At 63.5% G+C, this 27835-nt stretch overlaps 1 protein-coding gene across 1 annotated transcript; it reads right to left on the minus strand.

Moving 5' to 3' along the window:
• Positions 1-208: 208 nt before the first annotated feature.
• CLIP3 (CAP-Gly domain containing linker protein 3) lies at positions 209-27575 on the minus strand. Its single transcript, XM_085564702.1, has 14 exons — positions 27517-27575; positions 26036-26176; positions 24630-24769; positions 22889-22982; positions 21517-21678; positions 19432-19550; positions 15672-15908; positions 10950-11085; positions 8891-9013; positions 6459-6587; positions 4853-4976; positions 4199-4263; positions 3101-3170; positions 209-1398 (listed from the first exon to the last, which is right to left on the minus strand). The coding sequence occupies exons 2-14, from the start codon at positions 26166-26168 to the stop codon at positions 1344-1346; spliced, it is 1587 nt and encodes a 528-aa protein (XP_085420828.1). The 5' UTR covers positions 26169-26176; positions 27517-27575; the 3' UTR covers positions 209-1343.
• Positions 27576-27835: the final 260 nt, after the last annotated feature.

Consider the following 27835-nt stretch of genomic DNA (forward strand, 5'->3'; position numbering starts at 1 on the left):
TTTTTTCCATTTCCCCCGCCAAAATTTCCCCATTTCCCCCCAAAATTTCCCAATTTCCGCATTTTTTCCATTCCCCCCAAAATTTCCCCATTTATTTTCCATTCCCCCCCCCCCAAATTTTGCCATTTTCTCCCAATTTTTCCCCATTATTTCCCCCAATTTTTCCATTTTTTCCCAATTTTCCCATTTCCCCCCGAATTTCCCCCAATTTTCCGGTACAAAGGATTTTATTGGTGGCAGAAGCGGCTCCGGGGGGGCCCATGCGGCAGCGGGGGGGGGGAGGGGACATTTTTGGGGGGGAGGGGACATTTTTGGGGACAATTTGGGGACATTAAAGCCACTGACACGAGCGGGGGTGGGGGAGGGGCGTTATTGCTCCTGCGGGGGTGGGGGAGGGGCGGCCAGGAGGGACCCTCTGGGACCCCTCCCCCACCTCGGGCCCTGGTTTTGGGGAGGGGTCGGGAGGGGGGCAGAAAATAAATAAATAAATTCTAAAAAAAAAAAATATCAAAATTTTGATATTTTTTGATCGATATCCCCAAAATATTATCCGGGAAAGGGGCGTGGCATCAATTCCCGACGTTAATTAATTAATTCATTCATTAATTCCGGAGAGAACAGCCCTAATTATTTTATGGGGGGGGGGGGTGGATTCACCAAAAAAAATTTGGGGAGTGGTGGGCGTGGCATGGATCCCCCCCCCAAAAAAATAATCGATAAATTCCGGAGTGAACAGCCCAAAAATTGGGATTTGGGACCCCCAAAATGGCCCGGGAAGGGGCGTGGCCTCAACCCCCTTAATTAATTAATTAATTGATAGATTCCAGAGTGAAGACCCCCAAATTTGGGGTTTTGGGGGTTCTGGCCCCTCCCCCATCGCTGTTATTGGCAGGTTTGGGCCCAAATTTGGGGTTTTGGGGTTCTGGGGGGGTTTTGGGGGGTCTGGCCCCTCCCCCATCGCTGTTATTGGCAGGTTTGGGCCCAAATTTGGGGTTTTGGGGGGTCTGGGGGGGTTTTGGGGGGTCTGGCCCCTCCCCCATCGCTGTTATTGGCAGGTTTGGGCCCAAATTTGGGGTTTTGGGGTTCTGGGGGGGTTTTGGGGGGTCTGGCCCCTCCCCCATCGCTGTTATTGGCAGGTTTGGGCCCAAATTTGGGGGAGGGGCCACGCCCAACGCCCCTCCCCCAGTGCGGAATGTTCCAGAAGGAACAGCCCGGGAGGAGGGGGAGGGGACAGGGGGGGACAGGGGGGGATGGGGGGGGTCACATCACGGCTCCCGGGTGGGGGAGGGGCTCCAAGGCACTGGGTGGGGGAGGGGCGGTGGGGGGGGGAGGGGCGGGGGGGGTTAGGATTGCATCTCGGCCCGGAGCATCCACGGGAACCAGCAGCAGAACAGCAGCCTGGGGACACGGGGACACCCATGGGGACACCCATGGGGACATGGGGACACCCATGGGGACACCCATGGGGACATGGGGACATGGGGACACCCATGGGGACACGGGGACAGGGGGACACCCCTGGGACATCCCTGGGGACACCCATGGGGACACCCCTGGGACATCCCTGGGGACTCCCCTGGGGACACGGGGACACCCCTGGGGACACCCATGGGGACACGGGGACACCCATGGGGACACCCATGGGGACACCCCTGGGACACCCCGGGGACACCCATGGGGACACCCATGGGGGCACGGGGACATCCAAGGACCACCCCTGGGACATCCCTGGGGACTCCCCTGGGGACACGGGGACACCCCTGGGGACACCCCTGGGGACATGGGGACACGGGGACGTGGGGACACCCATGGGGACACCCCTGGGGACACCCCTGGGGACACGGGGACATCCCAGGGACACCCCTGGGACACCCATGGGGACACCCATGGGGACACGGGGACATCCCTGGGGACACGGGGACATGGGGACATCCCTGGGACGTCCCTGGGGACACCCATGGGGACATGGGGACATCCCAGGGACACCCCGGGGACACCCATGGGGACACCCCTGGGGACACCCCTGAGGACACGGGGACATCCCTGGGGACACGGGGACATGGGGACATCCCTGGGACGTCCTTGGGGACACCCATGGGGACATGGGGACATCCCAGGGACACCCCGGGGACACCCATGGGGACACCCATGGGGACACGGGGACATGGGGACATCCCTGGGACATCCCTGGGGACACCCATGGGGACACGGGGACATCCCTGGGGACACCCCTGAGGACATGGGGACATGGGGATACCCCTGGGGACACCCATGGGGACACCCCTGGGGACACCCCTGGGGACATGGGGACATGGGGACACCCCTGGGGACACCCATGGGGACACCCCTGGGGACACGGGGATGTGGGGACACCCATGGGGACACCCATGGGGACACCCCTGGGGACACGGGGACAGGGGGACATCCCTGGGGACATCCTTGGGGACACGGGGACATGGGGACACCCCTGGGGACACGGGGACAGGGGGACATGGGGACATCCTTGGGGACACCCAGGGGGACACCCCTGGGGACACCAATGGGGACACGAGGACACGGGGGCTTCCCTGGGGACACCACTGAGACATCCCTGGGGACACCCCTGGGGACATGGGGACATCCCTGGGGACACGGGGACAGAGGGACAGGGGGACATGGGGACACCCCTGGGGACACGGGGACAGGGACACCCCCCTGGGGACAGGGAGACAGCCATGGGGACACCCCTGGGGACACCCCTGGGGACATCCCTGGGGACACGGGGACATCGCTGGGGACATCCCTGGGGACACGGGGACATGGGGACATCCCTGGGGACATGGGGACATCGCTGGGGACACCCCTGGGACATCCCTGGGGACACTCCTGGGACACCCCAGCAAGGACAGGTCCACCCTCAGGGACACCCCTGGGGACAGGGCCACCCCAGCAAGGACAGGGAGACCCCCAGGGACACCCCTGGGGACAGGGACACCCCAGCAAGGACAGGGACACCCCCAGGGACACCCCTGGGGACAGGGCCACGTCTGGGGACAGTGTGGGGACAAAGCCACGCCCCGGGGACAAAGCCACCCCGGGGTGTCCCTGTCCCTGTCCCCACCTGGAGAAGGAGCTCTCGGATGTGATGTCCTTGGGGGTCCGCACGGCCGGGAAGCGCTTGGGCTGTGACACTGCGGGGACACGGGGACACGGGGGACATGGGGGGACATGGGGGACATGGGGGACATGGGGGGACATGGGGGACATGGGGACATGGGGGACACGGGAGGACATGGGGACACGGGGGGACATGGGGACACGGGGGACATGGGGGGACATGGGGACATGGGGGACACGGGAGGACATGGGGACATGGGGGGACACGGGGGACACGGGGAGACATGGGGGACACGTGGGGACATGGGGGGACATGGGGACATGGGGGACACGGGGGACATGGGGGACACGGGGGACACGGGGGACATGGGGGGACATGGGGGACACGGGGGGACATGGAGGACATGGAGGACATGGGGGGACATGGGGGACACGGGGGGACATGGAGGACATGGAGGACATGGGGGGACATGGTCACATCACCCACAACAGCCAATCAGCAGTGCCAACCCTGCCCCGCCCACCTGTCAATCACTGCCCCGCCCACCTGTCAATCACTGCCTTGCCCCGCCCACCTGTCATGGTCACACCCACCCGCCAATCATTGTCACATTCACCCGTCATTCACTGCCACGCCCACCTGTCAATCACGGCCACACCCACCCGTCAATCACTGCCCCGCCCACCTGTCAATCACTGTACCGCCCACCTGTCAATCACTGCTACACCCACCTGTCAATCATTGCCACACCCACCTGTCAATCACTGCTCTGCCCCGCCCACCTGTCATGGTCACACCCACCTGTCAATCATTGTCACATTCACCTGTCAATCATTGTCACACCCGTCAATCACTGCCACGCCCACCTGTCAATCTCTGCCACACGACCTGTCAATCACTGCCCTGTCCACATGTCAATCACTGCCACACCCACCTGTCAATCACTGCCCCGCCCACATGTCAATCACTGCCCCGTCCACCTGTCAATCACTGCCCCGCCCACCTGTCAATCATTGCCACACCCACCTGTCAATCACTGCCCCACCCACCTGTCAATCACTTTCCCCCACCCGTCACTCATCGCGTGGCCCCGCCCCTCACCTGTGACGGGCTGTCCCTTCTTTTCGGCGCCGCCGTCCCCGGGCTCCTCCTTGGGCCCCCCGACCCTGGGGGTGACACGGGGACAGGGGGTGACCCCCGTGTCCCCTCGGCGACCCCTGCGACCCCTCGGTGACCCCTGTGTGACCTCCCGATGACCCCTGGCCCCGTGTCCCTCCCCACCCCCACATCCCAGTGACCCCTGGTGACCTTGCCGTGTCCCCCGTCACCTCCCTGGACCCCACTGTCCCACCCCAGTGTCCCCCACTGTCCCCTCCATGTCCCCCCGTGTCCCTCCCGTGTCCCCCCCTGTCCTTCCCGTGTCCCCACATGTCCCCCCGTGTCCCCACATGTCCCTCCCGTGTCCCCCCCATGTCCCTCCCGTGTCCCCCCCGTGTCCCCCCGTGTCCCCCCGTGTCCCCCCATGTCCCTCCCGTGTCCCCCCATGTCCCCCCGTGTCCCCCCCGTGTCCTCCCGTGTCCTCCCCGTGTCCCCCCCGTGTCCCCACATGTCCCCCCATGTCCCTCCCGTGTCCCCCCCTGTCCTCCCCATGTCCTCCCATGTTCCTCCCGTGTCACCCCATGTCCCCTCATGTCCCTCCCGTGTCCCCCCGTGTCCCCACATGTCCCCCCCGTGTCCCCCCGTGTCCCCCCGCACCTCTGGACGCGGGAGGGGGGTGCGAAGACGCCGTGTTTGGGGGGGCAGGTGAAGTAGCGCACCCCGAAAACGGAGCCGTCGTGTTTGCCGCCCGCCGAGTCCAGCTCCACCCCGAACCAGTACCCTGGGGACAGCGGGGACATTGGGGGGGACACTGGGGACATTTTGGGACATTGGGGACATTGGGGGGATTGGGGACATTGGGGACATTGGGGGGACATTGGGGGGACATTGGGGACATTTTGGGACATTGGGGGGATTTGGGACATTGGGGACATTGGGGACACTGGGGACATTGGGGACATTTGGGGACACTGGGGACAGTGGGGACATTGGGGGGATTGGGGACATTGGGGACATTGGGGGGACATTGGGGGGACATTGGGGACATTTTGGGACATTGGGGGGATTTGGGACATTGGGGACATTGGGGACACTGGGGACATCGGGGACATCGGGGACATTGGGGACATTGGGGGGATTTGGGACATTGGGGACACTGGGGACACTGGGGACATCGGGGACATTGGGGACATTTGGGGACACTGGGGACATTTTGGGACATTGGGGGGATTGGGGACATTGGGGAAACTGGGGACATTTTGGGACATTGGGGGGACATTGGGGGGACATTGGGGACATTTTGGGACATTGGGGGGATTTGGGACACTGGGGACACTGGGGACATCGGGGACATTTGGGGACATTTGGGGACATTGGGGACAGTGGGGACATTGGGGGGACATTGGGGGGACATTGGGGACATTTGGGACACTGGGGACATTGGGGGGATTGGGGGGACATTGGGGATATCAGGGGGACTTGGGGACATCGGGGGTCACAGGGGCGTCTCGGAGGGTCCCATCCCAGGGTGGGGGTCCCATCCCGGGGGTCTTGGGGGTGCCTCAAGGGGGTCTCATTCTGGGGGGCGGCCCACCCCTGGGGAGGGGTCCCGGTGTGGGTCGGGGTCTCTCCGTGTGGGTCGGGGTCTCTCCGTGGGTCAGGGTCCCAATTTGGGTTGGGGTCTCTCCGTGTGGGTCGGGGTCTCTCCGTAGGTCGGGGTCCCGATTTGGGTCGGGGTCTCTCCGTGTGGGTCAGGGTCTCTCCGTGGGTCGGGGTCCCAATTTGGGTCGGGGTCTCTCCGTGTGGGTCAGGGTCTCTCCGTGGGTCGGGGTCCCGATTTGGGTCAGGGTCTCTCCGTGTGGGTCGGGGTCTCTCCGTGGGTCGGGGTCCCGATTTGGGTCAGGGTCTCTCCGTGTGGGTCGGGGTCTCTCCGTGGGTCGGGGTCCCGATTTGGGTCGGGGTCTCTCCGTGTGGGTCAGGGTCTCTCCGTGGGTCGGGGTCCCAATTTGGGTCAGGGTCTCTCTGTGTGGGTCAGGGTCTCTCCGTGGGTCGGGGTCCCGATTTGGGTCAGGGTCCCGATTTGGGTCGGGGTCCCGATTTGGGTCAGGGTCTCTCCGTGTGGGTCGGGGTCCCGATTTGGGTAGGGGTCCCGGTTTGGGTGGGGGTCCCGGTTTGGGTGGGGGTCTCTCCATGGGTCGGTGTCCCGATTTGGGTGGGGGTCCCGGTTTGGGTGGGGGTCTCTCAGGGCGGGCGGGGGTCTCACCGGGGGCGAAGTCGGTGCGGCCGTAGAAGCGGGCCCGGCCCTGGCGCTGCCCGGCCACCAGCACGGCGTCCCCGGGCGCCACGCGCCGGCCCTCGCGGTCCAGCCACGCCCCGGCGCGCTTCCGGGACCCTGGGGCGGGGCCAGAGTGACCACGCCCACCCCGGAAACGCCCACCCCCAGGCCACGCCCACCCCAGGCCACGCCCCCATTGACTTTTGGGTCCCTGGGGGCGGGGCCAGAGTGACCACGCCCATCCCGGACACGCCCACCCCCAGGCCACGCCCACCCCAGGCCACGCCCCCATTGACTTTTGGGTCCCTGGGGGCGGGGCCAGAGTGACCACGCCCATCCCGGACACGTTCACCATAGCCACGCCCACCCCCAGGCCACGCCCCCATTGACTTTTGGGTCCGTGGGGCGGGGCCAGAGTGACCACGCCCACCCCGGCCACGCCCACCCCCAGGCCACGCCCACCCCCAGGCCACGCCCACCCCCAGGCCACGCCCACCCCAGGCCACGCCCACCCTGGACACACCCATTATAACCACGCCCAGCCACGCCCCCATCAACTTTTGGGACCCTGGGGGCGGGGCCAGAGTGACCACGCCCATCCAGGCCATGCCCACCCAGGCCACGCCCACCCAGGCCACGCCCCCATCGACTTTTGTGACCCTGGGGGCGGGGCCATGCTGACCACGCCCATCCTGGACACGCCCATCACTGCCACACCCGGCCACGCCCATTCCGACCACGCCCCCCAGGCCACGCCCCCATTGACTTTTGGGTCCCTGGGGGCGGGGCCAGAGTGACCACGCCCCCCGGCCACGCCCCCGCCACGCCCACCCGGCCACGCCCCATCATATTTTGTGACCCTGGGGGCGGGGCCAGAGTGACCACGCCCATCTTGGCCACGCCCACCCCAGGCCATGACCCAATAGAATTTTGGGACTCTGGGTGCGGGGCCAGAGTGACCACGCCCATCCTGGCCACGCCCACCCCAGGCCACGCCCCCATCGACTTTTGTGACCCTGGGGGAGGGGCCATGGTGACCACGCCCATCCTGGACACGCCCATCACTGCCACACCCGGCCACGCCCATTCCGGCCACGCCCCCCAGGCCACGCCCCCATTGACTTTTGGGTCCCTGGGGGCGGGACCAGAGTGACCACGCCCACCCCGGCCACGCCCACCCAGGCCACTCCCCCATCAACTTTTTGGGACCCTGGGGGCGGGGCCAGAGTGACCTCGCCCACTCGGCCACGCCCATCCCGGCCACGCCCACCCCAGGCCACGCCCCCATCGACTTTTGGGACCATGTGGGCGGGGGCCAGAGTGACCACGCCCACCCAGGCCACGCCCACCCAGGCCACGCCCCATTGAGTTTTGGGTCCCTGGGGGCGTGGCCATGGTGACCACGCCCACCCCGGCCACGCCCATCCAGGCCACACCCTGCCACACCCATCCCTTGGTGTTTTCCCCGGGATTTTTGGGGCGTTTCCGGGGATTTTGGGGCGGTTTCAGGGGGTTCCCCTGGATTTTGGGGCTTTCCATAGGTTTTGGGGGGGAGGTCCCGAGGATATTTGGGGGTTTCCCTAGATTTTGGGGGGTTCCCATGGATTTTGGGGGTTCCCCTAAATTTGGGGTGCTCCCCTGTATTTGGGGGGGTGTTTCCCTGGATTTTTGGGTCATTCCCGTGGATTTTGGGGGTCCTCCTGTATTTTGCGGGGGTTCCTGTGGATTTTGGGAGTTGCCTGGGATTTTTGGGGCTTTTCAGGGGATTTTGGGGGTCCCCTCTGTATTTGGGTTGGTTCACCCGGATTTTTGGGGTGCTTTCCCTGGATTTTGGGATTCTCCCGGGATTTTGGGGGGGTTTCAGGGGATTTTGGGGGTGTCCCCGGGATTTGGGGGTGTTCCATGGGATTTTGGGGGTTCCCCTGGGATTTTTGGGGGTGTCCCCAGGATTTGGGGGGGTTTCAGGGGATTTTGGGGGTGTCCCCGGGATTTTTAGGAGTCCCCATGGATTTTGGGGGTGTCCCCGGGATTTTGGGGTGTTTCAGGGGATTTTGGGGGTTCCCCTGGATTTTGGGAGTCCCCCAGGATTTTGGGGGGGTTTCAGGGGATTTTGGGAGTCCCCCGGGATTTTGGGAGGGTTTCAGGGGGTGTCCCCTGGATTTTTGGGGGTCCCCGTGGATTTTGGGGGTCCCCCTGTACTTGGGTTGGTTCCCGCAGATTTTTGGGGTGGTTTCCCTGGATTTTGGGAGTCCCCCGGGATTTTGGGGGGCTTTCAGGGGATTTTTGGGGGTCCCCGTGGATTTTGGGGGTCCCCCTGTACTTGGGTTGGTTCCCGCAGATTTTTGGGGTGGTTTCCCTGGATTTCGGGAGTTTCCCCGGGATTTTTGGGGGTGTCCCCGGGATTTTGGGGGGGTCCATACCTCTCTTGTCCTTGCGGGATTTGTGGGGGGCTCGGGCCGGGGGTCCCGGGGGGCTCGGGGGGGGCGACGGCGCCGGCGGCTGCTCCTCGGCCTTGGAGATCCGGGACACCGAGGCGAAGACGCCTGCGGCCGGTACAAACCAGTATAAACCAGTATAAACCAGTACAAACCAGTAAGGACCAGTATAAACCAGTACAAACCAGTAAGGACCAGTAAGGACCAGTATAAACCAGTACAAACCAGTACAAACCAGTAAGGACCAGTAAGGACCAGTATAAACCAGTACAAACCAGTACAAACCAGTAATGACCAGTATAAACCAGTACAAACCAGTAAGGACCACTATAAACCAGTACAAACCAGTACAAACCAGTAAGGACCAGTATAAACCAGTAAGGACCAGTATAAACCAGTACAAACCAGTAAGAACCAGTATAAACCAGTATAAACCAGTACAAACCAGTAAGGACCAGTATAAACCAGTACAAACCAGTAAGGACCAGTAAGGACCAGTATAAACCAGTACAAACCAGTATGGACCAGTATAAACCAGTACAAACCAGTACAAACCAGTAAGGACCAGTATAAACCAGGACAAACCAGTATGGACCAGTATAAACCAGTACAAACCAGTAAGGACCAGTAAAGACCAGTATAAACCAGTAAGGACCAGCATGGACCAGTACAGACCAGTATGGACCAGTATGGACCAGTATGGACCAGCACGGACCGGTATAAACCAGTACAGACCAGTATAACCCAGTATGGACCAGTCCAACCCCCCCACACCTCCAAAAGATCCAGGGAAGCCCCCCCAGGAGATCCCCCCCCACCCCTGGGGGTCCCAAGGGTGTCCCGGGGGTCTTGGGGGGTCCCGGGGGTCCCAGGGGTCCCGGAGGATCCCCGCCCCACCCCAGAGGGGTCCCAGGGTGTTTAGGGGGTCCCAGGGGGTCCCACCCCCACCCCTGGGGGTCCTAGGGGTGTGTGGGGGGGTCCCAACCTCACTCCAAGGGGTCCCTGGGGGTCCTGGGGGTCCCTGGGGGTCCTGGGTGTCCTGGGGGGTCCCAGTGGGTGCTGGGGGGTCCCGGGGATACTGGGGGGTCCTGGGTGGTCCCAGGGGGTCCCTGTGGGTCCCAGGGGGTGCCCAGGGGTCCCAGGAGGGTCCCGGGGGATCCCAGGGGGTCCCAGGGGGTGCCCAGGGGTCCCAGGAGGGTCCTGGGGGTCCAGGTTGATCCCAGGGGGTCCCAGAGGTCCCGAGGGATCCCAGCCCCACCTCAGGGGGTCCCAGGGGGGTCCCAGGGGCCCCAAGGAGTCCTGGGGGGGTCCCGGGGGGTCCCAGGGGGGTCTCAGGGGTCCCAGGGGGTCCTGGGGGTGTCCTGAGGTGTTTAGGGGGTCCCAGCCCCACCCCAGGGGTTCCCGGGGGTCCCAGGGGTTCTCGGGGGTCCCGGAGGTGCCAGGAGGGTCTCAGGGGTCCCGGGTGGGGTCCCAGGGGTTCCCGGGGGTCCCAAGGGGTTCTCGGGGGGTCCCAGGGGTTCCTGGGGGTCCCAGGAGGGTCTCAGGGATCCCGGGGGGTCCCAGGGGTTCCCGGGGGTCCCGAGGGGTTCTCGGGGGGTCCCAGGGGTTCCTGGGGGTCCCAGGGGGGGTCCCAGGGGTCCCAAGGGGTCCTGGGAGGGTCCCAGAAGGGTCTCAGGGGTCCCAGGGGGTCCTGGAGGTCCCGGGGGGGTCCCGGGGGGTCTCAGGGGGTCCTGGGGGTGTCCTGAAGTGTTTAGGGGGTCCCAGCCCCACCCCAGGGGTTCCCGGGGGTCCCTGGGGGTCCCGAAGGTCCCAGGAGGGTCTCAGGGGTCCCGGGGGGGGTCCCAGGGGTTCCTGGGGGTCCCAAGGGGTTCCTGAAGGTCCTGGGGGTCCTGGTTGACACCAGGGGGTCCCAGGGGTTCCCGGGGGTCCCGGGGGGGGTCCCGGGGGTCCCAAGGGGTTCCTGAAGGTCCTGGGGGTCCTGGTTGACCCCAGGGTGTCCCAGGGGGTCCCGGGGGTCCCGGGGGGGGATCCCGGGGGTCCGTACCGGTTTTGGGGGGGCAGATGAAGTAGCGCACCCCCCCCACGCTGCCGTCGTTCTTCCCCTCGGGCTCGTCCAGCTCCACCCCGGCCCACTGACCGCTGGCGAAGGCCGTGGTGCCACAGAACCGGAGCGTGCCCACCTGGCACGGGACACCGGGGTGACACCCGGACCCCAAAAACAGACCCCCGAAATACCCCAAAAACACCCCAAAAAAACCCAAAAAAACCCAATCCTGAAAAAAATCCCAAATCCTACAAAAATCCCAAAATCCCAAACCCTGAAATCGCAACCAGGGCCCTGGTGCCACAGAACCGGAGCGTGCCCACCTGGCACGGGGACACCGGGGTGACACCCGGACCCCAAAAACAGACCCCCAAAATACCCCAAAAACACCCCAAAAAACCACCCAATCCTAAAAAAAATCCCAAATCCTACAAAAATCCCAAAATCCCAACCGGGGCCGTGGTGCCACAGAACCGGAGCGTGCCCACCTGGCACGGGACACCGGGGTGACACCCGGACCCCAAAAACAGACCCCCGAAATACCCCAAAAACACCCAAAAACACCCCAAAAAAACCCAATCCTAAAAAAAATCCCAAATCCTACAAAAATCCCAAAATCCCAACCGGGGCCGTGGTGCCACAGAACCGGAGCGTGCCCACCTGGCACGGGGACACCGGGGTGACACCCGGACCCCAAAAACAGACCCCCGAAATACCCCAAAAACACCCCAAAAAAACCCCAAATCTTACAGAAAAACCTAAACCGTAAAAACCAAAACCCCGAAATCCCAGCACGGGCCGTGGTGCCACGGAACCGGAGCGTGCCCACCTGGCACGGGACACCGGGGTGACACCCAGACCCCAAAAACAGACCCCCGAAATACCCCAAAAACACCCAAAAAAACACCCAATCCTAAAAAAAATCCCAAATCCTACAAAAATCCCAAAATCCCAAACCCCGAAATCGCAGCGGGGGCCGTGGTGCCACAGAACCGGAGCGTGCCCACCTGGCACGGGACACCGGGGTGACACCCGGACCCCAAAAACAGACCCCCGAAATACCCCAGAAACACCCCAAAAAACACCCAATCCTGAAAAAACCCCAAATCCTACAAAAATCCCAAAATCCCAACCGGGGCCGTGGTGCCACAGAACCGGAGCGTGCCCACCTGGCACGGGACACCGGGGTGACAGAGGGCAGGTTTGGGGTGACACAGGTGACATTGGAGTGACACAGGTGACACAGGTGACATTGTTGACACAGGTGTGACAGGTGGCACAGGTGACACAGGTGTGACACAGGTGACACAGGTGTGACACAGGTGTGACACAGGTGACACACAGGTGACACTGGGATGACACAGGGCATCTTTGGGGTGACACAGGTGACATTGGGGTGGCACAGGTGACACAGGTGACATTGTTGACACAGGTGTGACAGGTGACACAGGTGACATTGGGATGACACAGGACATGTTTGGGGTGACACAGGTGACACAGGTGACATTGGGATGACACAGGACATGTTTGGGGTGACACAGGTGACATTGGGGTGGCACAGGTGACACAGGTGTGACAGGTGACACAGGTGACATTGGGATGACACAGGACATGTTTGGGGTGACACAGGTGACACAGGTGACATTGGGATGACACAGGGCATCTTTGGGGTGACACAGGTGACATTGGGGTGGCACAGGTGACACAGGTGTGACAGGTGACACAGGTGACATTTGAGTGACACAGGTGACACAGGTGACATTGGGATGACACAGGACATGTTTGGGGTGACACAGGTGATACAGGTGTGACACAGGTGTGACACAGGTGACATTGGGATGACACAGGGCATCTTTGGGGTGACACAGGTGACATTGGGGTGACACAGGTGACACAGGTGACATTGGGGTGGCACAGGTGACCCAGGGGGTGTTTGAGGATGCCCTGAGTGGCTCTGAGGTGACACAGGTGACACGGGGCAGGTTTAGGGTGACACAGGTGACACGGGGGTGGACACTGGGGTGACACAGGGATGACACAGGTGACACAGGGGTGACATGGGATGGGTTTGGGGTGACAGGGGTGACATAGGGGTGACACAGGTTACACACAGGTAACACAGGTGACACAGGGCAGGTTTAGGGTGACACAGGTGACACGGGGGTGACACGGGGTGACATGGGATGGGTTTAGGGTGACACAGGTGACACAGGGATGACACAGGTGAGACAGCGGTGACACAGGTGACACAGAGGGTGACACAGGTGACACACCCACCTTCCCGCTGTCCAGCTGCACCCGGTCCCCCAGCTGCAGCCCCAGGCACAGCAGCAGGAGGGTGACACGGGGGGTGACATGGGATGGGTTTAGGGTGACACAGGGGTGACACAGAGCAGGTTTAGGGTGACACGGGGGTGACACAGGGTGACATGGGATGGGTTTAGGGTGACACAGGGGACACAGAGGGTGACACAGGGGTGACACAGGGGCGACATGGGATGGGTTTAGGGTGACACAGAGGGTGACACAGGGGGTGACACAGGGGTGACATGGGATGGGTTTAGGGTGACACAGGGGTGACACAGGGTGACACACAGGTGACACACCTTCCCGCTGTCCAGCCGCACGCGGTCCCCCAGCTGCAGCCCCAGGCACAGCAGCAGGAGGGTGACACGGAGGGTGACACAGGGCAGGTTTAGGGTGACACAGGGTGACACGGGGCAGGTTTAGGGTGACACAGGTGACACAGGTGACACAGGTGACACACCTTCCCGCTGTCCAGCCGCACGCAGTCCCCCAGCTGCAGCCCCAGGCACAGCAGCAGGAGGGTGACACGGGGGGTGACACAGGGTGACATGGGATGGGTTTAGGGTGACACAGGGGTGACACAGAGTGACATGGGATGGGTTTAGGGTGACACAGGGTGACATGGGATGGGTTTAGGGTGACACAGGTGACACAGAGGGTGACACGGGGGGTGACACGGGGGTGACACAGGGGTGACACGGGGCAGGTTTAGGGTGACACAGGGGTGACACAGGGTGACATGGGATGGGTTTAGGGTGACACAGGTGACACAGAGGGTGACACAGGGGTGACATAGGATGGGTTTAGGGTGACACAGGTGACACAGAGGGTGACACGGGGGGTGACACGGGGGTGACACAGGGGTGACACAGGGCAGGTTTAGGGTGACACAGGGGTGACACAGGGTGACATGGGATGGGTTTAGGGTGACACAGGTGACACAGAGGGTGACACGGGGGGTGACACGGGGGTGACACAGGGGTGACATGGGATGGGTTTAGGGTGACACAGAGGGTGACACAGGGGGTGACACGGGGGGTGACACAGGGTGACACAGGGTGACACAGGTGACACACCCACCTTCCCGCTGTCCAGCCGGACGCGGTCCCCCAGCTGCAGCCCCAGGCACAGCAGCAGGAGGGTGACACAGGGGTGACACAGAGTGACATGGGATGGGTTTAGGGTGACACAGGTGACACAGAGGGTGACACGGGGGGTGACACGGGGGTGACACAGGGGTGACACGGGGCAGGTTTAGGGTGACACGGGGGTGACACAGGGTGACATGGGATGGGTTTAGGGTGACACAGGGGACACAGAGGGTGACACAGGGGTGACACGGGGGTGACACAGGGGTGACATGGGATGGGTTTAGGGTGACACAGGGGTGACACAGGGTGACATGGGATGGGTTTAGGGTGACACAGGTGACACAGAGGGTGACACACAGGTGACACACCTTCCCGCTGTCCAGCCGGACCCGGTCCCCCAGCTGCAGCCCCAGGCACAGCAGCAGGAGGGTGACACGGGGGGTGACATGGGATGGGTTTAGGGTGACACAGGGGTGACACAGAGCAGGTTTAGGGTGACACAGGTGACACAGGTGACACACCCACCTTGCCGCTGTCCAGCCTGACGCGGTCCCCCAGCTGCAGCCCCAGGCACAGCAGCAGGAGGGTGACACGGGGGGTGACACAGGGTGACATGGGATGGGTTTAGGGTGACACAGGGGTGACACAGGGTGACATGGGATGGGTTTAGGGTGACACAGGTGACACAGAGGGTGACACGGGGGGTGACACGGGGGTGACACAGGGGTGACACGGGGCAGGTTTAGGGTGACACGGGGGTGACACAGGGTGACATGGGATGGGTTTAGGGTGACACAGGGGACACAGAGGGTGACACAGGTGACACAGGGGCGACACGGGGGTGACACAGGGTGACACAGGGTGACACAGGTGACACACACACCTTCCCGCTGTCCAGCCGGACGCGGTCCCCCAGCTGCAGCCCCAGGCACAGCAGCAGGAGGGTGACACAGGCGTGACACAGGGGTGACACAGGTGACACAGAGGGTGACACAGGTGACACAGGGTGACACACAGGTGACACACCCACCTTGCCGCTGTCCAGCCTGACGCGGTCCCCCAGCTGCAGCCCCAGGCACAGCAGCAGGAGGGTGACACGGGGGTGACACAGGGTGACATGGGGCAGGTTTAGGGTGACACGGGGGTGACACAGGGTGACATGGGATGGGTTTAGGGTGACACAGGGGACACAGAGGGTGACACGGGGGGTGACACGGGGGTGACACAGGGTGACATGGGGCAGGTTTAGGGTGACACGGGGGTGACACAGGGTGACATGGGATGGGTTTAGGGTGACACAGGGGGTGACACACAGGTGACACACCTTCCCGCTGTCCAGCCGGACCCGGTCCCCCAGCTGCAGCCCCAGGCACAGCAGCATCAGCGTGCCGGGCAGGTTGTCGTAGTTGGGCAGGGTGACGCGCGGCAGGCTGCAGCTCAGCGGCACCGCGTCCAGCAGCAGCCGCCGCAGCTCCCGCGCCGCCTCCGCCGCCTCCGCCCGGTCCAGCGCCATGTCCGTGGGGTCCGGCACCACCTCGGCCGCCACCTGGCCCTTGCTGTTCTGGGGGGGACAACCGGGGGGCGTCTGCGGTGGCCACGGGTGGCTACAGGTGGCCAAAGGTGGCCACGGGTGGCTACAGGTGGCCTGGTGGATCCCCAGGTGAAACCCAGGTCTCCGGAGGTTTTGGTGGCACCAAAACTCCTCAGGAACCCCCCAATGTGTCCCCAGGACCCACAAATCCCCCCTGTGTCCCCAGGACCCCCAAACCCATCAGGACCCCAAATCTGGTGACCACAGGTGACCATAAGTGACCACAGGTGGCCACAAGTGGCCACAGGTGGCCTGGTGGATCCCCAGGTGAAACCCAGCTCTCCGGAGGTTTTGGTGGCACCAAAACTCCCCAGAACCCCTCCACTGTGTCCCCAAGACTCCCTAAATCCATCAGAACCCCCATCTGGTGACCACAGGTGGCTACAGGTGGCCACAAGTGGCTACAGGTGGCCTGGTGGATCCCCAGGTGAAACCCAGCTCTCCGGAGGTTTTGGTGGCACCAGAACTCCTCAGGAACCCCCAATGTGTCCAGAGGATCCCCCAAAACCCCCCTGTGTCCCCAGGACCCCCAAACCCATCAGGACCCCAAATCTGGTGACCACAGGTGGCCACAAGTGGCCACAGGTGGCCTGGTGGATCCCCAGGTGAAACCCAGGTCTCCGGAGGTTTTGGTGGCACCAAAACTCCCCAGAACCCCTCCACTGTGTCCCCAAGACTCCCTAAATCCATCAGACCCCCCATCTGGTGACCACAGGTGGCTACAGGTGGCCACAAGTGGCTACAGGTGGCCTGGTGGATCCCCAGGTGAAACCCAGCTCTCCGGAGGTTTTGGTGGCACCAAAACTCCTCAGGAACCCCCACATTGTGTCCTCAGGACGCCCCAAATCCCCCCTGTGTCCCCAGGACCCCCAAACCCATCAGGACCCCAAATCTGGTGACCACAGGTGACCATAAGTGGCCACAGGTGGCCTGGTGGCTCCCCAGGGGAAGCCCAGGATGTTCTGGGTCTCTGGAGGTTTTGGTGGCACCAAAATCCCTCAGGAACCTCTACTGTGTCCCCAGGACCCCCAAAACCACCCCAGGAACCCCCATCTGGTGGCCACAGGTGGCTACAGGTGGCCAAAGGTGGCCACAAGTGGCTACAGGTGGCCTGGTGGATCCCCAGGTGAAACCCAGGTCTCCGGAGATTTTGGTGGCACCAAAACTTGTAAAGAACCCCCACATTGTGTCCTCAGGACGCCCCAAATCCCCCCTGTGTCCCCAGGACCCCCAAACCCATCAGGACCCCAAATCTGGTGACCACAGGTGACCATAAGTGACCACAGGTGACCATAAGTGGCCACGGGTGGCTACAGGTGGATCCCCAGGTGAAACCCAGCTCTCCGGAGGTTTTGGTGGCACCAAAACTCCCCAGAACCCCTCCACTGTGTCCCCAAGACTCCCTAAATCCATCAGACCCCCCATCTGGTGACCACAGGTGGCTACAGGTGGCCACAAGTGGCTACAGGTGGCCTGGTGGCTCCCCAGGTGAAACCCAGGTCTCCGGAGGTTTTGGTGGCACCAAAACTCCTCAGGAACCCCCACATTGTGTCCCTAGGACTCCCCAAATCCCCCCTGTGTCCCCAGGACCCCCAAACCCATCAGGACACCAAATCTGGTGACCACAGGTGGCCACAAGTGGCCACAGGTGGCCTGGTGGATCCCCAGGTGAAACCCAGCTCTCCGGAGGTTTTGGTGGCACCAAAACTCGTCAAGAACCCCCAATGTGTCCCCAGGACCCCCAAAACCCCCCCAGGACCCCCCATCTGGTGGCCACAGGTGGTCATGGGTGGCCACAAGTGGCCACAGGTGGCCTGGTGGATCCCCAGGTGAAACCCAGCTCTCCGGAGGTTTTGGTGGCACCAAAACTCCTCAGGAACCCCCACATTGTGTCCTCAGGACGCCCCAAATCCCCCCTGTGTCCCCAGGACCCCCAAACCCATCAGGACCCCAAATCTGGTGACCACAGGTGACCATAAGTGGCCACAGGTGGCCTGGTGGCTCCCCAGGGGAAGCCCAGGATGTTCTGGGTCTCTGGAGGTTTTGGTGGCACCAAAACTCCCCAGAACCCCTCCACTGTGTCCCCAAGACTCCCTAAATCCATCAGACCCCCCATCTGGTGACCACAGGTGGCCAAAGGTGGCCACAAGTGGCTACAGGTGGCCTGGTGGATCCCCAGGTGAAACCCAGGTCTCCGGAGATTTTGGTGGCACCAAAACTTGTAAAGAACCCCCACATTGTGTCCTCAGGACGCCCCAAATCCCCCCTGTGTCCCCAGGACCCCCAAACCCATCAGGACCCCAAATCTGGTGACCACAGGTGACCATAAGTGACCACAGGTGACCATAAGTGGCCACGGGTGGCTACAGGTGGATCCCCAGGTGAAACCCAGCTCTCCGGAGGTTTTGGTGGCACCAAAACTCCCCAGAACCCCTCCACTGTGTCCCCAAGACTCCCTAAATCCATCAGACCCCCCATCTGGTGACCACAGGTGGCTACAGGTGGCCACAAGTGGCTACAGGTGGCCTGGTGGATCCCCAGGTGAAACCCAGCTCTCCGGAGGTTTTGGTGGCACCAAAACTCCTCAGGAACCCCCCAATGTGTCCTCAGGACGCCCCAAATCCCCCGTGTGTTTCCAGGACCCCTCAAACCCCTCCAGGACCCCCAAAAACCCCCCGGGACCCCCCAAAATCCCCCCGTACCCTGAGGGCGGGGTCGGCGCCGTGCTCCAGCAGGCAGCGCCCCAAACCCCAAACCCCAAATCCCAAACCCCAAACCCCAAATCCCAAACCCCAAATCCCAAATCCCAAACCCCAACCCCAAATCCCAAACCCCAAACCCCAAACCCCAAACCCCAAATCCCAAATCCCAAACCCCAAATCCCAAACCCCAAACCCCAAATCCCAAACCCCAAACCCCAACCCCCAAACCCCAAATCCCAAACCCCAAATTCCAAACCCCAAACCCCAAATCCCAAACCCCAAATCCCAAACCCCAAACCCCAAATCCCAAACCCCAAACCCCAAACCCAAACCCCAAACCCCAAATCCCAAACCCCAAATCCCAAATCCCCCAAAAAACCCTGACCCTCCCCGAGCCCCCCACCCCAAAATCCCCCCAGGACCCCCCAAAATCCCCCTGTACCCTGAGGGCGGGGTCGGCGCCGTGCTCCAGCAGGCAGCGCCCCCAACCCCAACCCCAAACCCCAAATCCCAATTCCCCCAAAATCCCTGATCCATCCCAAATCCCCCCAAACTCCCGACCCTCCCCGAGCCCCTCACCCCCAAAATAACCCCCCAGGACCCCCCAAAATCCCCCCTGAGGGCGGGGTCGGTGCCGTGCTCAAGCAGGCAGCGCCCCCAACCCAAACCCCATCCCAAACCCCAAATCCCAAATCTCCCAAAAAACCCTGACCCTCCCTGAGCCCCCCACCCCAAAAATCCCCCCAGGACCCCCAAAAATTCCCCCAGGACCCCCCAAAATCCCCCCGTACCCTGAGGGCGGGGTCGGCGCCGTGCTCCAGCAGGCAGCGCACCGCCCCCAGGCACAGGTTGGAGGCCGCGATGTGCAGCGCGGTGCCGTGGCTGAAATCGCTGCAGGTCGAGTGCAGCACTGCGGGAAATTCGGGGGGAAACTGAGGCACGGGGAACCCCAAAAAGGGCAGGGGGTGGTGGATGTATGGGGGGGATCCCAAAAATCCGAAGTGGATTGGAAAAATCCCCGGGGAAACAGAGGAACGGCAAGAGGGAAACCTCAAAAACACCAAAAGCAGAGGGGGAAACTGAGGCACGGGGCACTAGGGGACCCCCAAATCACCAAATGTAGGGGGGAAACTGAGGCACGGGGAACCCCAAAAAGGGCCGGGGGTGGTGGATGTATGGGGGGGAATCCCAAAAATCCAAAGTGGATTCGAAAAATCCTGGGGGAAACTGAGGCACGGTCATGGTGAAACTTCAAAACCACTGAAAGCATTGGGGGAAACTGAGGCACGGGGCACTAGGGGACCCCCAAATCACCAAATGTAGGGGGGAAACTGAGGCACGGGGAACCCCAAAAAGGGCAGGGGGTGGTGGATGTATGGGGGGGAATCCCAAAAATCTAAAGTGGATCCGAAAAATCCCGGGGGAAACTGAGGCACGGTCATGGTGAAACCTCAAAAACCCAGAAAGCATTGGGGGAAACTGAGGCACGGGGCACTAGGGGACCCCGAAACCACCAAATGTAGGGGGGAAACTGAGGCACGGCTATGTGAGGGGTCATTCCCGATTTTGGGGGTGCCATTCCCAAACTGGGGGAGCCATCTGGGATCCATGGGTGCCAATCCCAATTTTGAGGGTGCCATTCCCGATTTGGGGGTGCCAATCCCAAACTGGGGGTCTCATTCCCAATCCGGGGGTGCCATTCCCGAACTGGGGGTGCCATTCCTAAACTGGGAGTGCCATTCCCGAACTGGGGGTGCCAATCCCGAACTTGGGGTGCCAATCCCGAAACTGGGGGTGCCATTCCCGATTTGGGTGTGCCAATCCCGATTTGGGGGGCTCATTCCCGATTTGGGGGTCTCATTCCCAATCCTGAGGTGCCATTCCCGATCTGGGGGTGCCAATCCCGAATTGGGGGTGCCAATCCCGAACTGGGGGTGCCATTCCCTCTCTGAGGGTGCCATTCTCATTTTGGGGGGCTCATTCCCCATTTTGGGGGTCTCATTCCCCATTTGGGGGTCTCAATCCAGATTTAGGGGTCTCATTCCCGATTTAGGGGTCTCATTCCCGATTTGGGGGGGCTCAATCCCCATTTGGGGGTCTCATTCCCGATTTAGGGGTCTCATTCTCGTTTTGGGGGGCTCATTCCCCATTTGGGGTGCCGTTCCCTATTTGGGGGTCTCATTCCCGATTTAGGGGTCTCATTCCCGATTTGGGGGGCTCATTCCCAATTTGGGGGGCTCATTCCCGATTTAGGGATCTCATTCTCATTTTGGGGGGCTCATTCCCCATTTGGGGGGCTCATTCCCGATTTGGGTGTGCCATTCCCGAACTTGGGGTGCCAATCCCGAACTGGGGGTGCCATTCCCTCTCTGAGGGTGCCATTCTCATTTTGGGGGGCTCATTCCCCATTTGGGGGTCTCATTCCCCATTTGGGGTGCCGTTCCCTATTTGGGGGTCTCATTCCCGATTTAGGGGTCTCATTCCCGATTTAGGGGTCTCATTCTCATTTTGGGGGTCTCATTCCCCATTTGGGGTGCCGTTCCCTATTTGGGGGTCTCATTCCCAATTTGGGGGTCTCATTCCCCATTTGGGGGTCTCAATCCCGATTTAGGGGTCTCATTCCCCATTTAGGGGTCTCATTCCCCATTTGGGGTTCCGTTCCCTATTTGGGGGTCTCATTCCTGATTTAGGGGTCTCATTCCCCATTTTGGGGTCTCATTCCCAATTTGGGGGTCTCATTCCCGATTTGGGGGTGTCATTCCCGATTTAGGGGTCTCATTCTCATTTTGGGGGGCTCATTCCCCATTTGGGGTGCCGTTCCCAACTGGGGGGCTCATTCCCCATTTGGGGTGCCGTTCCCGATTTGGGGTGCCCACCTCGGGGCGCGGCCGCCCGCAGCAGGGTGCGGATGAGCTCGGGCACGTCGAAGTAGGCGGCGTAGTGCAGCGCGTTCATGTGCGTCCAGCGGCTGCGCAGCCCCGCGTCCCCGCCCAGCGCCAGCAGCCGCGTGGACAGACGGACGGCGGCCGCGGGGTCACCTGGGGACAGCGGGGACAGCGGGGGGATTGGGGACACTGGGGACAGCGGGGGGACTGGGGACAGTGGGGACAGCGGGGGGATTGTGGACAGCGGGGGGATTGGGGACAGCGGGGGGACTGGGGACACTGGGGACAGCGGGGGGACTGGGGACAGTGGGGACAGCGGGGGGATTGTGGACAGCGGGGGGATTGGGGACAGTGGGGACAGCGGGGGGATTGGGGACATTGGGGACACTGGGGACATTGGGGACATTGGGGGGACTGGGGACATTGGGGGGATTGGGGACACTGGGGACAGCGGGGGGATTGGGGACAGCAGGGGGATTGGGGACAGCGGGGACAGTGGGGGGATTGGGGACACTGGGGACAGTGGGGGGATTGGGGACATCGGGGGGACTGGGGACACTGGGGACAGCGGGGGGATTGGGGACAGTGGGGACACTGGGGACATTGGGGGGATTGGGGGGATTGGGGACAGTGGGGGCATTGGGACATTGGGGACATCGGGGGGATTGGGGACATTGGGAACATTGGGGACACTGGGGACACTGGGGACATTGGGGACATCAGAGGACATCGGGGGGATTGGGGACAGCGGGGGGATTGGGGACATTGGGGACATCGGGGGGATTGTGGACATTGGAGACGCTGGGGACATTGGGGGACATTGGGGGCATTGGGGGACATTGGGGGCATTGGGGACACTGGGGACATTGGGGACATTGGGGACATTGGGGACAGCGGGGACATTGGGGGCATTGAGGGGATGGGGGGCACTGGGGACACTGGGGACATTGGAGGGATTGGGGACACTGGGGACATTGGGGGACATCGGGGACATCATTGGGGACACTGGGGACACGGTGGGGACATGGTGACCCTGTCCCTGTCCCTGTCCCTGTCACCCACCCACACCGGGGACACCCTGAGGACAGCCTGGGGACATTGGGGACACCCTGGGGACACCTTGGGGACACCCTGGGGACACGGTGGCCCTGTCCCTGTCACCCACCCACCCTGAGGACACCCTGAGGACACCCTGGGGACACCTTGGGGACACCTTGGGGACACGCTGGGGACACGGTGGCCCTGTCCCCGTCGCTGTCACCCAGCCACATCAGTGACGCTGGGGACACCCTGGGGACACCTTGGGGACACCTTGGGGACACGCTGGGGACACGGTGGCCCTGTCCCCGTCGCTGTCACCCACCCACGCCATGGGCGCCGGCCTTGCAGGCGTAGTGCAGCAGCGTCATGTCCGTCAGTCCGTCCCGGTCATCCACGTGGCACCCGCGGCGCAGGATCTGCGGGGACACGGGGACGTGGTGGGGACACCCCGGGGACACCGCAGGGACACCCCAGGGACACCCCAGGGACACCCCGGGGACACCAGGGACATCCCCAGGGACACCAGGGACACCCCAGGGACACCCCGGGGACACCAGGGACACCCCAGGGACACCAGGGACACCAGGGACATCCCAGGGACACCCCGGGGACACCAGGGACATCCCAGGGACACCCCAGGGACACCAGGGACATCCCAGGGACACCCCAGGGACACCCCAGGGACACCAGGGACACCAGGGACATCCCAGTGCCACCTCAGGGACACCCCGGGGACACCCCAGGGACACCAGGGACATCCCCAGGGACACCAGGAACATCCCCAGGGACACCAGGGACATCCCCAGAGACACCTCAGGGACACCCCGGGGACACCCCAGGGACACCAGGGACACCCCAGTGCCACCTCAGGGACACCCCGGGGACACCCCAGGGACACCAGGGACATCCCCAGGGACACCTCAATTCCACCAGGGACATCCCAATGTCACCAGTGCCACCCCAGTGCCACCTCAAGGACACCCCAGGGACACCCCAGGGACACCCCAGGGACACCAGGGACACCCCAGGGACACCAGGGACATCCCCAGGGACACCAGGGACATCCCCAGGGACACCTCAGGGACACCAGGGACATCCCCAGGGACACCTCAATTCCACCAGGGACATCCCCAGGGACACCTCAGTTCCACTGGGGACATCCCAATGTCACCAGTGCCACCCCAGTGCCACCTCAGGGACACCCCAGGGACAACCTGGGGACACTGGGGACATCCCTCAGATCTCCCCCAAACCCCCACCAGCAACCCTCCAACCCCCTGAGGAACCCCCCAAACCGCCTCAGATCCCCCGAACCCCCTGAGGAACCCCCCAAACCCCCTCAGATCCCCCCCAAACCTGACTCAGGACCCCTGAACCCCCTCAGATCCCCCCAGACCCCCTCAGATCGCCCCCAAACCTGACTCGGGACCCCCGAAACCCCTCAGATCCCCCCCAAACCCCCTCAGATCCCCCCAAAACCCCTCAGATCCCCCCCAGACCCCCTCAGATCCCCCCAAACCCCCTCAGATCCCCCCCAAACCTGACTCAGGACCCCCAAACCCCCTCAGATCCCCCCAAAACCCCTCAGATCCCCCCCAAACCCCCTCAGATCCCCCCAAACCTGACTCAGGACCCCCCGAACCCCCTCAGATCCCCCCAAACCCCCTCAGATCCCCCCAAACCCCTCAGATCCCCCCAAAACCTGACTCAGGACCCCTGAATCTCCTCAGATCCCCTCCAAACCCCCTGAGGACCCCCCAAACCCCCTCAGATCCCCCCCAAACCCCCTCAGATCCCCCCCAAACCTGACTCAGGACCCCCGAACCCCCTCAGATCCCCCCCACATCCCCTCAGATCCCCCCAAACCCCCTCAGATCCCCCCAAAACCCCTCAGATCCCCCCCAAACCCCTCAGATCCCCCCAAACCCCCTCAGATCCCCCCCAGACCCCCTCAGATCCCCCCCAAACCACCTCAGATCCCCCCAAACCCCCTCAGATCCCCCCCAAACCCCCTAAGGACCCCCTCAAACCGCCTCGGGACCCCCCGAGCCCCCCGCGCCCACCTCGTTGCCGATGAGGTCCACGCTGTGCTGCACCTGCGGCACCCACTGGCGCAGGATGGCGAAGAGCTGGGGCACGGTGGTGCGGGGGTCCAGCAGGATCTCCCGGCACGCCGCGTCGTTGGGGTCGAAGAAGGTGAAGGCTGGGGTGGGGGGACACGGGGGGGACACCCCCAAAATGCTCAGCCCCAAATCAGCCAGCAGAAAAACCCCCCAGAGTCACTCTGAGCAATTTTGGGGGGTCCCCATGGGGTCCTTTGTGGCCTGGGGGGGGTCTCTGTGCCCTGGGGGGGTCGTTTTCACCTCGGGGGTCACTTTTGGGGGGGTCGTTGTCATCTGGGGGGTTGCACCCCCAAAATGCTCAGCCCCAAATCAGCCAGCAGAGAAACCCCCCAGAGTCACTCTGAGCAATTTTGGGGGTCCCCATGGGGTCCTTTGTGCCCTGGGGGGGGTCTCAGTGCCCTGGGTGGGGTCTCAGTGCCCTGGGGGGGTCGTTTTCACCTCGGGGGTCACTTTTGGGGGGGTCGTTCTCATCTGGGGGGTTGCACCCCCAAAATGTTCAACCCCAAATCAGCCAGCAGAGAAACCCCCCAGAGTCACTCTGAGCAATTTTGGGGGGTCCCCATGGGGTCCTTTGTGCCCTGGGGGGGGGGTCTCTGTGCCCCGGGGGGGGGTCATTGTCAACTCGGGGGTCACTTTTGGGGGGGTCGTTGTCATCTGGGGGGCTGCACCCCCAAAATGCTCAGCCCCAAATCAGCCAGCAGAGAAACCCCCCAGAGTCACTCTGGGCAATTTTGGGGGTCCCCATGGGGTCCTTTGTGGCCTGGGGGGGGGTCTCTGTGCCCTGGGGGGGGTCTCAGTGCCCTGGGGGGGTTGTTGTCACCTGGGGGGGGTCCCTGTCCCTGAGTGGGTCCCTTTTTGGGGGGTTTCCTATCCGCTGTGGGGGTCCCTTTTTGTGGGGAGGGTCCCTTTTTTGGGGTCCCGTTTTTGGGGAGGGTCCCGTTTTTTGGGGAGGGTCCCTCTTTTGGGGTCCCGTGATTTGGGATCCCGTGATTTGGGGAGGGTCCCGTTTTTTGGGGTCCCGTTTTTTGGGGAGGGTCCCATGATTTGGGATCCCGTTTTTTGGGGAGGGTCTCGTTTTTTGGTGTCCCGTTTTTTGGGGAGGGTCCCGTTTTTTGGGGTCTCGTTTTTTGGGGAGGGTCCCGTTTTTTGGGGTCCCGTTTTTTGGGGAGTGTCCCATGATTTGGGATCCCGTTTCTTGGGGGGGTTCCCGTTTTTTGGGGTGCCGTTTTTTGGGGAGTGTCCAATGATTTGGGATCCCGTTTTTTGGGGAGGGTCCCATTTTTTGGGTCCCGTTTTTTGGGGAGGGTCCCTTTTTTTGGGGTGCCGTTTTTTGGGGGGGGTCTCACCGTAGTCCTTGGGCAGGGGCGCGGGGGCGGCGGGGTGAACCATCGGCTTCTTGCGCCGCTCCACCACCGGGCTGGGGGGGTCGGGGGGCGGCGCCCCCCCCGCCGGGGGGTCCCCCCCGCGCTCCTTGGTCATGGCGAGGCCTGGGGGGGGACAGGGGGGGTTTGGGGGGGTTTGGGGGGGATGGACCCCCCCCTTGGGCTGCCGAGGTGAGGGGGAGAGGGAATGGGGAGGGGGCACCGGGAATGGGGAGGGGGCACCGGACTGGGATGGGGAGGGGGCACCGGGAGTGGGGAGGGGGCACCGGGACTGGGGAGGGGGCACCGGGAGTGGGATGGGGAGGGGGCACCGGGAATGGGGAGGGGGCACCGGGAATGGGGAGGGGGCACCGGGGGTGGGGAGGGGGCACCCGGTATGGGGAGGGGGCACCGGGAATGGGGAGGGGGCACCGAGAGTGGGGAGGGGGCACCGGGACTGGGATGGGGAGGGGGCACCGGGAATGGGGAGGGGGCACCGGGAGTGGGGAGGGGGCACCGGAATGGGGAGGGGGCACCGGGGGTGGGGATGGGGCACCGGGAGTGGGGAGGGGGCACCGGGGGTGGGGATGGGGCACCGGGAGTGGGGAGGGGGCACCGGGGGTGGGGATGGGGCACCGGGAGTGGGGAGGGGGCACCGGGACTGGGATGGGGAGGGGGCACCGGGAATGGGGAGGGGGCACCGGGACTGGGGAGGGGGCACCGGGACTGGGATGGGGAGGGGGCACCGAGAATGGGGAGGGGGCACCGGGAATGGGGAGGGGGCACCGAGAATGGGGAGGGGGCACCGGTGGTGGGGAGGGGGCACCGGGAGTGGGGAGGGGGCACCGGGAGTGGGGAGGGGGCACCGAGAGTAGGGAGGGGTCCCCGGGATGGGGAGGGGGCACCGAGAATGGGGAGGGGGCACCGGGAATGGGGAGGGGGCACCGGGATCCCGGGGGAAATCGAGATACTGGGAGGGACTGGGATGGGGATGGGGGCACCGGGACGAAGGAGGGGCCTGGCGGGGGTCCCCGGGATGGGGAGGGGTCCCCGGGATGGGGAGGGGTCCCCGAGAATGGGGAGGGGGCTCCGGGATGCGTAGGGGCCCGGGATGGGGAGGGGGCTCCGGGATGCAGGGGAGGATGGGGATGCAGGGAGGGACCGGGATGGAGGCACCGGGCTGCGCGGGGGCCAGGCCGGGGGTCCCCGGGATGGGGAGGGGTCCCCGGGATTGCGGATGCGTCCCTGAAAATGGGGAGGGGGCTCCGGGATGCGCCCCCCACCCGAGCCGGGGCCGCGCCGGGCCCGAGGGATGCGCAGGGAGCGCGGCCGGGGATGGCGGGGCCGGGGCGGGGCGGGGCCGGGGCTGAAGGACCGGGGGACAGCGGGAACGACCCCCAGGCACCCCCCGGGGTGGTACCGGCACCGACCCCTCCCCAAATTCCGCCCCCCCCCCCCTCCGGTACCTGCGGGTCCGCGGCCGCGGGATGGGCCCGGCGCAGTGCGCGTGCGCGGCCGCCAGGGGGCGGGGCCTGGGCAGGGGGCGTGGCTTGGGGGGCTTGGGGGGGCTCGGGGGGCTTGGGGCTATAGGGGCTATAGGGGGCTATAGGGGCTATAGGGGCTATAGGGGCTATGGGGGCTATAGGGGCTGTGGGGGCTATAGGGGCTATAGGGGCTATGGGGGCTATAGGGGCTATAGGGGCTGTGGGGGCTATAGGGGCTATAGGGGCTATAGGGGCTATAGGGGCTGTGGGGGCTATAGGGGCTATAGGGGCTATAGGGGCT

Source organism: Lonchura striata, chromosome 34 (assembly GCF_050655825.1).
Source record: "Lonchura striata isolate lonStrDom1 chromosome 34, ASM5065582v1, whole genome shotgun sequence".
NCBI lineage: Eukaryota > Metazoa > Chordata > Aves > Passeriformes > Estrildidae > Lonchura > Lonchura striata.